At 55.5% G+C, this 13,170-nt stretch overlaps 1 protein-coding gene and 1 long non-coding RNA gene across 11 annotated transcripts in view; one reads left to right on the top strand and one right to left on the bottom strand.

The window, feature by feature from the left end:
• Window positions 1-13,170, top strand: part of LOC144379956 (uncharacterized) — an 85,637-nt gene that overhangs the window by 35,990 nt on the left and 36,477 nt on the right. The window lies entirely within an intron of this gene.
• GLT1D1 (glycosyltransferase 1 domain containing 1) overlaps window positions 6,522-13,170 on the bottom strand; it is an 84,446-nt gene continuing 77,797 nt past the window's right edge. For 6 of the 10 annotated variants that reach the window (XM_078061124.1, XM_078061125.1, XM_078061123.1 and 3 more), the window contains 4 exons: window positions 12,316-12,414; window positions 11,539-11,698; window positions 8,871-9,331; window positions 6,522-7,115 (listed from right to left, as the gene is read on the bottom strand). In XM_078061124.1, coding sequence (XP_077917250.1) covers window positions 6,954-7,115; window positions 8,871-9,331; window positions 11,539-11,698; window positions 12,316-12,414 — 882 coding nt within the window. In that variant the 3' untranslated portion in view covers window positions 6,522-6,953. Of the gene's footprint in view, window positions 7,116-8,870; window positions 9,332-10,181; window positions 11,391-11,538; window positions 11,699-12,315; window positions 12,415-13,170 lie in introns of those variants that run through there. The other 4 variants (XM_036108602.2, XM_036108532.2, XM_078061130.1 and 1 more) reach the window with 3 other exon arrangements.

The raw sequence follows: 13,170 nt of genomic DNA, 5'->3' as shown, positions 1-13,170 counted from the left end.
GCCACCTTGCCTTGACCTCCTGCCTCCCTGGTCACACCCCCCCCAACCAATCTGGAGGCACACCCCGACCACCCTCCTTTTGGGCTCTCACACTCAGGGCGCTCTCCCTCTCCCTCTGGCCTGATCGCATGAGTGCCAACAAGCAGAGACTGTTGCTGTGTCCCAGAGCGCTCGGAAATCACCCATACTGGCCAGCCCTAATCCTGCTGCCCCTGGTTAGCCCATTCCTTCCTGTGTGTGAAGGCCACAGTAAAGGCTCCTGCCCACGCTCGCCCCCTTCCCGCTGCCTCCCCTGGTGCTCCCATGGGGCCCTGGAGGCAGGCCGTGCCCCCTCCTCTTGGGAACTGTGAGGAAAATCTATCTAGCTGATCCCCTACCTCAGAGCTTCTGTTAATGCACGAGTTTTAGAACAAACACTATATAAGGTCTCGTCTTTCCTGCCCCAGTGTCGCTGCGGCCCAGCATATGGCCCACCACCCTGCAGGGGCTCCAGGAGGAGGGTCTGGAATTTAGTTCACGCCCAGGCAAGGTGGAGGGTGGGCAGCAGGGCTCCACATCCCCCTCCCGCATCCAGCTTCAGGCTCTGCTCCAGGCCCTCTCCCTCCAGGAGCCCAATCACCTGACTCCTCATCCAGTTCTTTCTATTCTGATAAGTAATATATGCCTCGGGTCCTTCAGGATTTTGCTTCTGATACTTGTCCAGACCTTGCATTTTGAACGTTAAAGCCTTTCTGTTTCAAACACTCCTGCTTTGTGATTCAAAAGCTTCAGTTTTTAAGACTTGTTTTCTCTCCCAGGAAATTCAAAAGCCTCCTCAGAAACTGAAAGCCAAGGATTTGACTCTTTCTTACAGTTTTTGGTGGTGGATGTGCCCATCTCCATCCCCAAATGCAATAAGCTCAGAATGGTCTTATTTGCATAAAGAATTATGCATGTGTGTGCATGCAAAAAATATATACTTATCAGTTAATATGTTGGTATATTATTCTGCCACCAAAAAATAAATAAAAATTTGCATAAAGGCAGAATCTCAGCTTATGAGGTTATTCAAAGAATAGCTGTTACCAAACTATTAAAATATTCTAGAAACAAGTCTTATTTAAGTATTTAAGTCCTATTGATCAAAATTCCATCTCCATTCTACTTATTAAGAAATAACAATTCTTAACTTTATAACTCATTTCAAATAAATCTGCTGATGTTAAATCTGATGGCTCCGAGGGGAGGAAAATCCCTTGTTTGTTCTGTGACTGAGGACCTGCAAATCAAGTCCCATGAAGAGGAAGAAAGGGTTTATTTCTTACGCATATCTGGGTGGGGGGGCTCACAGAAATAAAATGAGCACCCCAAAGTGGTGGTCAGACCTGCAGTCTTTTACAAAACCCGTTTGAACAAAGGGCAATACATTTGTGGAGAAGTGACAAGACTGAAGGAAAAGGGTTTTAAGCTTCTTGGGCAGTAAAGTGTGGGAAGGTAAATATACAAGGGAACTCGAGGTAGATAAGGGTTATTTAGTAAAGTTCATTTGTGCGGGCCACTTGACTCTCACTCTCCGGCTTCTCCACGGCTGTAAAACTCCCCGGGGATGGGGGATTTATGGCCAACCTCATTTCTCAGAAGTGTCTGCTCTTAGTCAGATAAGGGAAGCTCCAAGAAGCCTTCTTTCTGCATCTGTTCGTTCCCAGTGGTCTCCAGCTCAAAATAATCCAGGCACCAAGGGGGCATATTTTGGGGCCGCATATTCTGCCCCCCTTCAGCTCCCTCTGACCTGGGTGGAACACTTGTCCGACCCTTAGCATACCTCGGACGATGCTGGGTGGGATATGGAGATGGTCCCATGTAGCATCAGAAGGACAGGGAGAGACAGAGTGAGATGACTGGGCTGCTGTGAGCACTGGGTGTTGCAGAGAAGGCATTGCCTGATGGGGAACAAATCCTGCTTAGTACAGAGGGATTTTCTCCGAAAGGATTCTTGAGGATTCTGATAACAGAGAGGACACTCTGACCATCAGAGCTGTAGGCAGCTGTGGGTTTCAGCATACGGGCTTCTACTTTATGGGGAGGAGCCCACAAGGCTGGAAAGAATGGGATGGGGGATGTGGTGGTGGTGGGGGGTGGTCTGCTGGTTCAGCGGAGACCGGACAGGCCCGGGAAGGACAGGGAAGCTTGGACACAGCGTGGCGAGCAGGCATGTGGTCTGGTTGATCAGTGGGGAAAAGCACGTCAGCCCATCCCTGATGAGACCGGGCGGGGATTCGGGGACGGGTGCGCTGGCTTTGAGTGCACCCCAGTCGTGTGGGGAAGGGGGTCCTCTGCAGTAAGTCCTTTCCGGAACGTGAAAGTCGGGGACATTGTTCTCCAGGAGCTTGGGGCTTGGGGGAAGGTCGCTGTTACCCGCACTGAGCACCGCGCCTGGGACACGGGGGTTCACCTGACCTTCGCTGTCAGTGACAGCCCACCCAAGTCACAAATGCAGGTGCCTTTCCAATCACAGTTGTTGATATGCCTGCTGAGCCTCTAAATGCATCTAGAGGTCCGGGAAGAGGGGCCAGAAAAGGACAGAGGGAAGGAAGCCTTCTCAGTGGCTGGAAATCAGCAGATCTTTAGACTTTGTAAGCGGTTTTTCCAGGTATTTTTAAAATGGAGGCACGGGCACCAAAAACCAAGTCAAGCTCCTCACGCGGAATGACTAGGCTCCTGGCTCCCCAGTTTCTTGGGGACGTCTGGTTGCTAACCTTTCTGGTTTGGGGAAATACTTAGCATATTTTTATATGAGATGCTAAAGAAGAAAATCTGGTTTGGGTAAATACTTAGCATATTTCTATATGAGATGCTAAAGAAGAAAATCCGTTTCCAGCAGAGCGCGCTCCGTCTGATTGCAGAGGCTTTGGGCCGTGCGCGGTGATTCCAGGCCCTCTGCTGAGAAAGGCTGCACCACATTCATTTTTCCTTCCTACAGAGAAAGCTTTTGTGATTTAGCTGAATTGTATACATTTTTGGAAAGACGTTTCTTAGTCTGGATTTTCAAGGCCTACCTATGAGTCTGAAAGTAGATTGTAACATAATCTCTTTAAAATAGATGGGGCCAGAGATAAAGATGAGGTCATTCCTTTGAACTAAAGGACACCCCCACCTTCTTTGTATTCACTTGTGCCAGAGGTTCCTTTAGAGTCTGTGAGATACTCTTAGAAACTACTTGTCCTTCCTCTTGGCCATGGTTTCTGTTCTGAGAAACCTGGGGCTTCGCCGCTCTGTCCCTTGTGTCCTCACTGACTCTGACCCTGAGGGCTCTGTGTGGCTTGGCTCCAGGCGGGGGAGGGAGCTCCGTTTGTTCTCCTCGAGGCCCCAGGCCCCGGGGCAAGAGCAGGGGGCCTGGCTTTGCTCTCCCGGGAACTCCTCACTGGAAGAAAGGGGGCGTGGCTACCTAGGCCATAGGAAGACAGAAGGAAACCACCCCCACCGGGAAACAGGGAGGGTTTCCCCACGTCCTGCTTAGGGATTCAATTCGCCATCTAAAACGGGGACCATCTGATCACCAGACCTGCAGAGGCTGGCTTTCCCTAACCTCACGCGGCGGTGCTCACACCTGCCTGTGCGCGTGACTCGGTGTATCACGCTCAAGCAGGCCGCACGCGGGGAGTTCCCACCGATAACTTTGACCACAAGGGATTTTTGTTTTAAACACTATTTGTAGAGGCCAAACAGGAAGCAAGAAGGAACTTCACTGTATCTTCTGATAAATGTAAATTCTTCCTTTGTTCCTTACCAAACTCTGACTCATGGATCCCTCCCAAAAAGAGTTCAGTTTCCCAAGACCTTGCAGCGTGAACAATGACCTGTTTATGCGTCCGGGGCGACCATGAGAACTTCCAGAGTGGCCGAGATCACATATACATCGTCAGTACGCTTCCTCGCTTTGTTGTGTCTTCCAGGGTCTGTCGGGTGTCCCCCAGTGGGAATGAACATTTTAGTAGGAGATTCAGGTGAAAACCCATGTGATCTTTGACTCAGTCTTTAATTCAGATGCTGCAGGGTGAGAAGTACTAATGGATACACTGCACTGGCTGAGAGCTTGTATAGAAATGAGATCTTGGGGAGGGAAGGTGAGCCGTGTCTGGATGGCCTTAAAAGTAAATTAAAACCTTGTGGAAAACACTTCTCTTGGCATTAAAAGGTAGCCAGTGGTTAGTAATAGGTAGGATGCCTGGGGCTGCAGAGCCTACAACCAGCCTATCTCGATGGCCACACCTGCAGACTGTCTCTTGATGTGCAACCTGCTTGTCTCTTGATAATGGACCCCTGGTTTTTAACTGGGTGCATGGCTGCTCGGAGTGAAGCCTGCATTTCCAAGTGTCCCTTGTAACTGGGTGTGGGACACAGTGTGTGACTAGAGGTGGGAATTGTCCTGAAAGAAACGAGATAAGTAAATCTCTGTTCCTGCCTTCCTTCTACCCTCCTGCAACTTGGAAATCAGGTGTGATGGCAGCGCGTGGGCAGCCACACTGCTGTGTGAGGTAGAGACAGCCATGTACTGAGGGTGGAGGAACAAGAGGATGGAGGGTCTGAGTTCCTGCCCCCGGGAACACCACACATGCTGTTAATCCCTGAACTTGGGAGAGAAATCACACGTTTCTTTCCTGCTTATACCAGCGTTACCTTGAATTTCTGGTCAAGTACAACCAGGTGTAATCCCAAGTGACATCCTCTTGTTCTCTATACCTGTGTAGACTTGGTCCCTCTTACTATTTCATGGTCAAAGAGTTTAAATGCCACCACCTTTGGAAATCAACTGAGAAGTAAAATTGCACGTCTTGTGGGAGATGAGGGGTTTCCTGAAAGTGATGGACAGGTGCTGGGGAGCGACCTGAACCATAGGCAGGGTCCCTGGCGGCTTAGAACCAGGTAGCTGGCAAGGGTGAGACAGTCTCCAAGGACCACGGGACAGACACTGCAGACCAGAGGAAGGAGAAGCTCTGCATAGCACTGACCAAGTCCTGGGCATTGTCTTGCTTGTTATTTACTTGTTGGTGGGAACTATTTCTTGGCCTTGCACTTAGAGTTTCAATTCTGCCGGCATAAATCAAGCGTGTTAAACATCAGGCGAATTTAACCCACCTTCTTCATTCTGGATTCACTTTTCAATACAAAGTCATCACCTAGCCTCTTCTCAGACGTTCGTTTTCTGTGAAGTTCCGGTCCCTCTTCAGATGGACCCTTTAAGGCAGTAGCTGTCCCGTCGGTCTTGGTGGCAATGTTGGGTCGCTGGACCCAACATCAACCCCGAGAGCTGATGTGACCGGTCAGGAATGCGGCCGGGCACCAGGATTTTGGGTAGGGAGGCCTTCCGTGTGTCATTCCCACACGGGCCCCCTGACTTTCCAAGAGGACATTGGGTCAGAAGGGAAGTGAGGGTGGGCCGTGGGGAGACACAAGGAGTGGGAAGAAGAAGACACTGTGTCTTCATAGGAAAAATGCATAAAGGGCAACTCTCCGGACACCGTCGAGAGCTATGGATCAGTGACAGGCAGGCAGGTTCAGCTCCAAGCACCGGCTGCCAGGTGAGCCCGCACAGTCTGCTCGGTAAAGCTGAAGATCCCAGGAAGCTGCCCATCCAGCAGGCCCTGTGGCATCAGCACCCCGGGGATAGTGGGGAAGGGGCAAGGGCAGAGCTGACCCGAGATGCAGGCCCAGAAGCCGAGGGGAAGCGGCACCTCTCTGCGACAAAACACGGCACCCCGTTCTGTGCATTCCCCCCCATATTCGGAGGTCACGGTATCTCGGCACCCCGTTCTGTGCATTCCCCCCCGTATTCGGAGGTCACGGTATCTCGGCACCCCGTTCTGTGCGTTCCCCCCCGTATTCGGGGGTCACGGTGTCTCGGCACCCCGTTCTGTGCATTCCCCCCCGTATTCGGAGGTCACGGTATCTCGGCACCCCGTTCTGTGCATTCCCCCCTGTATTCGGAGGTCACGGTATCTCGGCACCCCGTCCTGTGCATCCCCCCGTATTCGGAGGTCACGGTGTCTCTGCACCCCGTTCTGTGCATTCCCCCCCGTATTCGGGGGCCACGGTGTCTCTGCACCCCGTTCTGTGCATTCCCCCCCGTATTCGGAGGTCACGGTGTCTCTGCACCCCGTTCTGTGCATTCCCCCCCGTATTCGGGGGCCACGGTGTCTCTGCACCCCGTTCTGTGCATTCCCCGCCGTATTCGGGGGTCACGGTGTCTCGGAACTCTCTGGAGACCTACTCCTGGATCATTCACACCTGGACCTCAGCAAACTGAAACCGGTAACAAAACGTTGAAACATAGAGTTAACTGAGAATGAAACGAGCCGTGTACGATGCTGTGGAAAAGCACGGTTTCACGGCTACACTTTGGCATTAACTTGGTGATTGTGCATAAACCCCCTTCAGGAGACGCTCGGGCCTCAGTACCTGTGTGTTCGGGGCTGGGACTGGGCTGGGGGGTTTCTCTTGGATGCTGCTCACAACATGAACACACGGCGGCTGAGTCCGTGGGCTGACGGCGACACACTTTATTCTGTGGACTCCTTTCTGTGGACACGTTGGACTTTAGTTGCTGGTTTTGAACAATGAGTTACAGGTCATCAGAAGGCAGGTGGGACGTGTCTGTGCTGCGCGGCTTGCCCCTAAGTCCCATAGCGGCTAACACCGCTCTCTCCCCGCCTCCCCCTGCCCGGCCCCTAGGAGCCCCCAGGAGCCCCCAGGAGCTGATCTGGTAGACATGTCCGGGATGTTCTCTGGAAGCCCTGACAGGTTTTGGATGAGGTTCTGCCTTATAACTGACGTCATTTATCGATGATTTCATTGAAACTGGCATGATTTGGACCGGACCGGCCCCCCTGGCCCAGAACTCTGTCTCTGGTGTTCACCCAGGGCCGTGTGTCCGCGGTGGCCCCGGGTGGGCACGTGACAACACCAGGCGAGCGCCCTCACTGCTCGATGTTTCCCTCGAGGGTCCGGACGAGGCTCTGATAGGTGTCTCTTTCCGCCTGCCATGAGTGATACCTTCTCACGTACTCCCTTCCGTTGGCCACAATTTCTTTTTCCAACGCAGGGTCACGAACCAGTCTCTTTGCTAATTGAACAAACTCCTGCAAAGAAGGAGGTGGAAGAGAACCGGGTGTAAGTAACTGGCCGGCGGGGGTTTGCAAACGGCTGTGCCTGGGTTCCTCCCACCTCTCCCCCGTCTGCCTCCCGTGTTCTGGGGACGTGGCCCGCAGGGGGATGAGGTGGGGACAGGACAGTGCATGGCTCTGACCCACGTGGTGGGAACGTTAATGCTCCCGACCGGGTCAGGGAGAAAGCCTCCCACTCTCCTCTCTGCCGAGGGAGGACAGCGGGGTCGGACCGGCCGCACCTCATCACCATCAGCAGCAGCATCTGTCACGTGCTTGCTGTTTGGAATCCAGGATGGGGGGATTTAATGATGGGGCTTATGCCCCCTCTCTCCACCATGTGCCCCGCGGTGGCTCTAAGCGGCGCCCCATACGAAACACACCACAATTTCCAAATCAAAACGTACGACTAGTCAGGCGAAGCAGGATAAACAAAGCCACAAATAACTTCACATCAGCTCAGATACGAGTTTGCTGCCAAGTGAGTTTTGGCACCAAACGCCCAAAAAATCAAATTGCTTTTCAAGTGCTTTTTGGATTTTGGAATTGCAGAAAGGGGCTGGGACTCTGGGCTGTCCCATGAGTCCGTTCTCAGGGAAACTGGAGCAGAGAGAGGTTCAGGGGACGTGCCAGGGTCACACAGCAAGTGGTCCGCGGCCGAGACAGGACTGCACTCAGACCATTCGGCCCTGGACCCATGTCCCCCTCCTCTGGTCTCGGCAAGCGAAGGCCAGAACGTGAGGGAACACCGTGAGCAGAGAGCCGGCCCGGAGAAGGCTCCTGGGGGCACAGGAGTGACCACAGCTACGTCGGGGGCCTCAGAGGGTCAGAGAGGACGAGCAGAGCCCTCAAGAGATGTGGCAGTAAATCTGCCATGAAGTCATCCTGGCCGTGCCTCAGGGACACGGGACGGACGTGAGGCTTGCTGGCAGAGGTCCTCCAGGGGAGTGGGCTTTGGGAGGCAGACCTGGGGGTCCAGGTGGAGGCCGCCTCCAGCCCCTGCGAAGGCTCCTGATCAGCACTGTCCTGCTGAGGCTGCGTGCGGCCACCTCAGCCCACAAACCCTCAGTGGAGGGGGACGGTCACACCTGGGCTGGTGGCCGCCGTCCTGGTCGTGCGAGTGGCCACACACTTCCCTTTAGAAGCGGGCACAGCTCTCCCTCCCTCAGACCTCAGCCAGCGGCCGTGCCTTCATGCAGCTGCAGCTCGCGGCCACGGCTCTCTGGACCGCCAGCTCCGGGGATGGCCCCGACAGGCAGGAGCCCCTAAATGGCCAGTACCCCGGCCATCGGGACCGTGTGTCCTCCCTGCTCCAGCAGCCACGTGCGCGGAGGAGCACGCTCCACGTCTGGGTGCGCCGCCCCGGGGGAAAAGCTCACGGTCTCTACGTCCGCGAGAACCAGAGCGCAGATGGATTCACCACCCGTGACGACCGAGAGGCTAGAGAGAGCCCCGTCCAACCGGGAAGGGAGCGCGTCCCACCGCGTGGGCCCTGCAGAAATAGGAGGCTGTCTCCACGTGCTCAGCTGTGATGCTGCTTCATTTAATTTGTATGTTGTCGATTCTTCTATAAAAAAATGTGTGGCCATCACAGCCTATCTCCAGGACATGGAGACCGCGGGGGCTGCATCAGCTCCGTGCCCGCTGCCTCCTGCGTCCCGTGCGCCTCCTTCATTCCCTGCAGGCCCGGCACGCGGCGCACTGCGCCCCTCCTGCTCCCCGCACGCTCACCGTCACGCCCCAGCTTCCCACGCGGGGCTCTGCTGCCGCGAGGGCCCTTCCCTGCGGGCACCTCGTCCGTGGGGCCAGCCTCGTCCTCGCCGGGCAGAACCTGTGAGAGTCCCAGGAGTCGATCCCTACGACATCCGACGGGCTGGTGCCCCTGGGGCTCAGGAAGAGGCTGTGTGGCCCGATCCCAGAGCCCCTGCCCGGCCCCCAGACCCCACGCGCGGCTTGGACTCTTTCCCTCCCAGCTTCCACCTCCAGGACCTTGCTCAGTGCCCGCCGCGTGGCAGGGCCTCGGGGAAAGTTCTCTAACTCACCTGGTGCATGCGGGACCCAGGTCCCCTGCCTCGTCTTGCAGAGACAGCACCCGCTACGCTTGTCCTGTCGCACGAAGCCCAGACTCCCTTTCTGGCTGGTGAGACCCTGCACTCCCGAGACGCCTGAGGACCCCGAGCCTTCTCTTGTGTCTGGAGGGCAAGACGTGGTCCCCAGCTAGGAATATGCCGCCTCGGACACGACCTCGCTGGGAATGTCACTGCCTGTGACAGTCCCATCCCTCACTCACTCAGAGAGGGGACGGCCTTGTCCAGAGCAGATGTCTAATGGGTAGCCGCCCAGCAGATCTTCCCCTGGATGGTTGGATGGTTGGAAGGCCCACAGAGCGTCTAAACTAACAGCCGACTGAATTATCAACGTTTACCAATGGGTACAATCCAAGTATAATTTGGGAATTCCAGCCCCTCTTCAAACACAGCAAGGGCTGTGACTCGGGCCTGTGGGCCCAGGGCGGCCGGCAATGGGCCCTGTGTGGGCCTCTTGTTCACCCAGGGCGCGTGGTCTCCCCCCGCGGGCCCCAGACACGAGAGCACGAGCCGCCTGGCCTCACGGGAGCCTCTCTCAAACCCACTTCTCTGTTCTCCCCCCACACCCCCCACAGCCACACGGACTTACCACACGCCTCTTCCCTCAAGACCTCCCTCCTGCTGTCGGGGCTGACCCAGGCACTAACGGGACTAGCCTTGGTCTTTCACCTTCTATGGCCAGACTCGGAGCCGCCAGGAGCCCCGGGAGATGGCGCCTGCACGCACAGCTAGCTTGGCCATGAACCTGAACCTGACGGCCAGAGGCGTGGGCTCTCAGGGCACCACACGTGGGCAGCAGCCTGTCCCCCGACCGCACCTAGGATGCAGAGGTTGTCATGGGCTGTGAAGGCGGGACCGCGGGGTGCCACAGGCACCGGGAAGGGGACAGGGAGCGACGGCCCAGGCGCGGACCGCCACAGAGTACGGGCTGCGCTCTCAGAGGGAAGGTCAGGACTCTGCCCCCACTGTTGGTTTAGTTTTATACAAAGGTTCACAAAATAGGAGGATAAGGGATGCCCTTTGACAACCACTGAGGTCCTTCAGGCAAAGCCTGTGTGAGGTTTGTTTGCTGTTTCGAAGGGTAAGTCGGGGGGTCTGGCAGGTGTGAGCGATGGCGACCTCCCCGCTTCCTATCCGGTTTCTCTGTCGTCTCCATCAGGGATGGAGAGCTCACGCTGAGCTGCCGACTCCAGATCCGCCTCGGACGGCAGCGCATTCACGGTTTACACGCGTGCATCACCCTGGGTAGGCTGGCTCTCAGGCCCGCGAGTCCCCCCTTAGCAAGTGAAATGCTGCTCCGGGTCCATATCTGAACTCAACCTTCCACACTCTGGCAGCCAGCCAGCGGTTTGTGCACCTGAGCCCCTCGTTCGCCGTGACTCTAACCACGTGGCCGGCTTATTTAAAATGCATTTTGTTTTGGAGGCAGGCTTCCCACCCTGCGCTCGGTCGAGTCCGGTCGTGAGCGTAAAGAAGACAAAACAAAGCCGCCGGTGACAGCCGCGTCTAGCGCACTTCTCAGAGTGTGTTAAAAGACGCAGCCTCGCCCCATGTGAAATCTAAAGTGTTCTTTTTTTTAAACATCCTTTGTGACACCAACGTTCATGTTTTAGAATCAAAATAAGTCCCTGACTTTGTGTGGCGCGGCGCCGTGTCTGGGAGCAGGGGGACGCGACCCTGTCGGGGCCGGGGTGGCACTCGTTGGCAAGTGTCAGAAGGACTCCCCTGCCGGACACTGTAAGACGGCCAGTGTGCTTCTGTCCTCGTGCTCAGACTCGTGGGCAAAGTCAGAGCCTCTGGAGTTGAGCTACAAAATAAGCAGACGCCGTGTTTGGGGAGGTGAAAATAAAATCTCTTCGCCGGGGCAGAGGCAACACTGTCTGACCTAAAAGCCCGGCGGTGTTGATTTCCAGGCTTCCAGAAGGCGGCAAAAAGCAATAAGCCTTTGTTTGGAGAAGAAGACAGTAACTGCCGTCTGCTCTTCCGGTCCTGATCCTCTCCGGCTCACGGGCGTTGCTGCCGAAAGGGAAGGGTCAGCGGCCGGGTGCCTTTGGCCGGATGGGAGCCAGCGCCCCGGGCCGCAGGGAGAAGAGGTGAGCGTGCTCATAGCAAGAGAAAGGGAAAGCTGTCTCGGATTAAGCGTCCGCTGCAGGAAATCTGAAAACTGAATTTTCAATTATTTGACTCGACTATAATTTTTAAGTATAAATCCCTATACTCTTGAACATAACATGTGCTCTAATAAAGATGCTGGTAGACAGCACCTAATTTTTAAAGACTCAAAGGACAAAACTCAGGCCTCAGAGACTTACTTCCTGCCACCGGATGGTAGGTGGCGGCTGTGGCCGTGTCTCTCCCGTGGTGACAGCAGGTCCGGAGCCCCAGCCACGTGCCGTGAACACACACAGCCCTGTGTGTCCCTCCGTCCGCCCCCATCACCCCTCCAGGAGGCAGCAGGGATGATGAGCTCCGCTTGCCCAGGAGAAAACAGAGCTCAGAGACTCAGGCCAGGCCACACGCCCTGCCCACCGTCCCCAAGGGCCAGCTGCAGGCAGACACACATGGGCCCCCTCCAGACCCCTTCACACACTTCCTGGACGTCCCCACACACGCCTGTGCCCTGGCCTTGCCCACCCTCCACTGCACCATCCCATATATCATTTTCAAATGCACGTGGATGTGCATGCATACGCACAAGTACTGGCTTATTCTCTACGTTGTGTTGAGGTATTACAATGATCAGATATACGGCAATCTTCTGAAAACCAGTAGGTGTCCTAGAAATCTAAGGTGGTTTCTGAAGAGCACCTGCTTGGAGATCAGAAACCCAAGCATCTCAGAGGTGACCTGACATGCTCAAGGCCATGCCGCTCGTCGGAGGCAGAATCAGGAACAGGAGCAGGTCTTGTGTTTGGGTCTCTGTTCTAGGTTTTTCCAAGTCACACAGCTGCCCCCGTGGCCACAGCCGACATGCTGCACACAGGGCTCCCGCCCCCGGGAGGCGGCACTGGGCGCTGGCCAAGAGATGGGAACCCCGGACTGGTGAGGGAAACGCCGATGGAAACCGTTCCAGACAAACCCTTCCTTACCTGCGGGTCTGAAAACAACAGCCCTGTGACCTCATGCTTCACCACCGCCGCGTTCCCGGGGATGTTCCTGGCCAGCACGGGGACTTCCAGATCCATCGCCTGGGGACGGGAGAGAGAAGACAGGTGGGGGGTGGTGATCAAGAGCTTCTCTGGCGCGATGAGCCCGGGTGGGGAGAGTAACATCTATGCCCGCCGGACCTCGGGCACCTCACCCGATCGAAACATTCCACTTTCAAAGTATATACTGCATTGTAATTACTTACTGTTGCCAGTTCTGGAGAGCTCTATCCCGCAAACTTTGACATGATTACCGCAATGGCACGAAGAAACCCCCTCTCTCCAAATGTGCGCCTGACACTTGTGCAGTGACAGTTTGGAGAACACATCCTTAATTATCCTCATTACTCCCCGTGAGTCATCTTCCCCCAGCACAAGACCCGTGAACGGTGCGGGAGAATCGGGCACGTCTCTCTGGCACGCAGACAAGAGTAAGAAGGAGTATGATTTATCATCCCGATTATTCACTAAGCAGGCTTTCCGTTCCCCGTGGTCTGGATCAGCACACGGCATCCACCGCCCAGCACAAACTGGCATCAAGACCTCAAAAGATGCCCGAGAGCCCAGCGGGCAGTCGGCCTCACCTCCCCAGCAAGGCAGCATCTCTCTGGTTCTCCTGCGGTTTTGGGGAGCCCAACCTGGAAGGCTCTATTTTGGCCTCCTACATTGAGCCTCCTGGGGCTACTTGGACCTGGGACCACTCACCCCTCCTACGGCAGGTGCCCTTCAGCACATAAGAGGGACATCCCTTTGCAACTTGGTGTCCACGGGCAGGACTGGCTGCGCCAACAGCAGACC

This window comes from Halichoerus grypus, chromosome 13, assembly GCF_964656455.1.
Source record: "Halichoerus grypus chromosome 13, mHalGry1.hap1.1, whole genome shotgun sequence".
Taxonomy (NCBI): Eukaryota; Metazoa; Chordata; class Mammalia; order Carnivora; family Phocidae; genus Halichoerus; species Halichoerus grypus.
Note: the sequence above shows the minus strand (reverse complement) of the source record. Positions and strands in the feature narration are given on the sequence as shown.